The sequence below is a fragment of the Micromys minutus genome (assembly GCF_963924665.1).
Source record: "Micromys minutus genome assembly, chromosome: 1".
Classification (NCBI taxonomy): Eukaryota; Metazoa; Chordata; class Mammalia; order Rodentia; family Muridae; genus Micromys; species Micromys minutus.
This window is the reverse complement of record NC_137969.1, coordinates 169,823,841-169,826,318: the sequence shown is the minus strand read 5'-3', so window position 1 is coordinate 169,826,318 and position 2,478 is coordinate 169,823,841. Positions and strand designations below refer to the sequence as shown.

The 2,478-nt window shown below is 37.9% G+C and overlaps 1 protein-coding gene across 1 annotated transcript; it reads right to left on the bottom strand.

Moving 5' to 3' along the window:
• Positions 1-1,778: 1,778 nt before the first annotated feature.
• On the bottom strand, positions 1,779-2,218 carry LOC308424571 (replication protein A 14 kDa subunit; the record flags this gene model as incomplete). The annotated part of the gene is made up of 1 exon (XM_080921605.1): positions 1,779-2,218. One exon carries the CDS (start codon positions 2,216-2,218, stop codon positions 1,853-1,855), a length of 366 nt encoding a protein of 121 aa, XP_080777731.1. The 3' UTR covers positions 1,779-1,852.
• Positions 2,219-2,478: the final 260 nt, after the last annotated feature.

Below are 2,478 nucleotides of genomic sequence, written 5' to 3'. Positions count from 1 at the left end.
TGCTCCTGGTTGGTGGCTCAGTCTCTGGTAGCTCCCTAGGGTCTGGTTCATTTGAGATTGCTGGTCTTTCTATGGGGTTGCTCCCCCTTTCAGCTTCTTTAATCCTTCCCCTAATTCAACCATAGGGGACTCCAACTTCCAATGGTTGGATGTAAGTATCTACTTCTGTCTCAGTCAACTGCCAGTAGGGCCTCTCAGAGGGCAGCCATGCTAGGCTCCCGCCTATAAGCACATCATAGCATAGTAATAGTGTCAGGCTTTGATGCCCCACCATGAGTTTGATCCCAAGTTGGATTAGTCATGGACCACCTTTGCTTCAGTCTCTTCTCCACATTTGTCCCTGCAGTTTTTTTTTTTGTTTGTTTGTTTGTTTTGTTTTTTTGTTTTTCAGACAGGAACGATTCTGAGTCAGAATTTTTGACTGTGGGTTAGTGACCCTGTCCCTTCACTTGCAGCTACAAGCTGATTTGTTACATCATTCTTTTCATAAGGATTGGAAAGAAACTTAATATCTAGCCACAGGAGAGTAGGTAAAAATATCCCATGAATGCTAATGTGGAATACTTGTGAGTCATTTCTAAATAAAAAAATTAGCCATCCCTTTTTAGCTATCAGAAAGGACTACAGAAATACAAGATAATTTTTGAAGTAGGTAGAATTCCAAGATGGCCTGTGCCTCTTGTCTCCATTGGTATGTCCTTGAGTGTTAGCAGAACTGTAAACAAGATAGATGTTAGACTTCTGACTGGCTTGCATGGCAAAAATGCAGCCATCTTGAGAACACAATTATGACCTTTTATCAGTATGAGTCTGAGCTAATCAAAAGTTAGAAAATCTCCTTTATGCTCCCACCACACTCAAGTGTTAAGAGAAAACACGAACTCTGAGTTCAGAGATGCCATTGCTGGTCTAAGAGAAGTATGAGACTTTGGTAGGTTTTGTATCTGCAATGAAATAAACTCTGTCTTATGAACATCAAGGAGGACCCTGAGCCTCAGATGAGACCCAGCTGAGACCAAAAACCTGTGAAAGCAGAGAAAGAAAACCTGGATAAGCCATGTCCTTACCTCTAGATCTAGAACCCTGACAAGACTAATGTGAGAGGTTAAGTCAGGTTCCACTGGTGACTCTCTTTTTACCCAAGAGGTTACTATACAATCCCAGGAATATGGGTATATACAAATAGATATGCAGATTAAACATTTACTGACGATAAATCACAAGGAATTTTATTTTAAAACAATTCCTTGGTGTATACACACACACACACACACACACACACACACACACACACACACACACACACAATTTTACCATTTACTAAAGATAAAAGCAAATTTGCATACTAATGAGGTGGATATGATTATTTAGTTTTACATGAAGAATTAAGTCTTGGCTGCATATTTGATGCTATAGGATGCTGAGCACCTTCAATGTTTTTCTGTGTTGATCAACATTTTGATTTCATAATTGTCAATGCTGACAACACAGCTTCACATAAATACAGAGAACAAAATGGTCCAAATATGTTTAGGCCATGACAAGAATTGCTGGAAATTCTGTCCTAACTCCAAGCCAAAAACTATTTAGTAATTCTTTTAAAATGTATTTTTTTTTACCAACATCATGTTTTTATTTTTATTATTCAGACCATATATTGAAGTATCAATTTTAAAAAATTTATAAAAAAGATTTGGTTGTAAACTGTCATATTAGCTTTACAAAGAAATATATATATATAAAAGAGCAAATTAAATAACAGAAATTATAGGAGTCTCTCCCTTAAACTGGAGGAGTCTTCTTTAATAGCCTTCAATGTGGCTCACTGGTAATCTTAAGAAATTCAAGAAACTCATTCATGTTGTGTAAGCCCTAAAGGAAAAAACTGAGGAAACTCATTGATAATTTTCACAGCTTCATTGTAAAGTTCAAGATCAAAGCGATTACAATCTTCCTTAAACAGGATATAAGATGCACACAGTATGGTCCCCTTGGCCGTGACTTTTCCAACTACTTCTATGATTCCAGAGATTTCTTCGTCAAGTGGTTCCATCAATTCAATGGTTCCACTCTTTCCTTCTCCATCTGAAAGAATAAACATTTTCCCAGTGGGATGAATCTTTTCCAGCTTTCCCACGAAGCACACGGGTCGGTCAATATACTGTGTTAACATGCTGGCATTGACCCGCGCTTTGGGGAGTTCCATTATGTCCACCATGATTCTGCCGCCAACCTTTAAAATGTATTTTAAGTCAGTTATGCAAACAGTAACTTTGAAAATCAAGCATCCTAACATGATACACCCCAAAGATATACCAAAATGATTCATGCTAAGGGATGATGGTAGGGGGACATTCTTAGTTCTCTGTAACTAAACTATTATGCTTCTAATAAGAGAAGAAAGCATTATATGTGCATCGAAAACACTGCAACACATAGCTTGCAACCGTCTGGCATCTACGTGTTTCAGGATGTGTT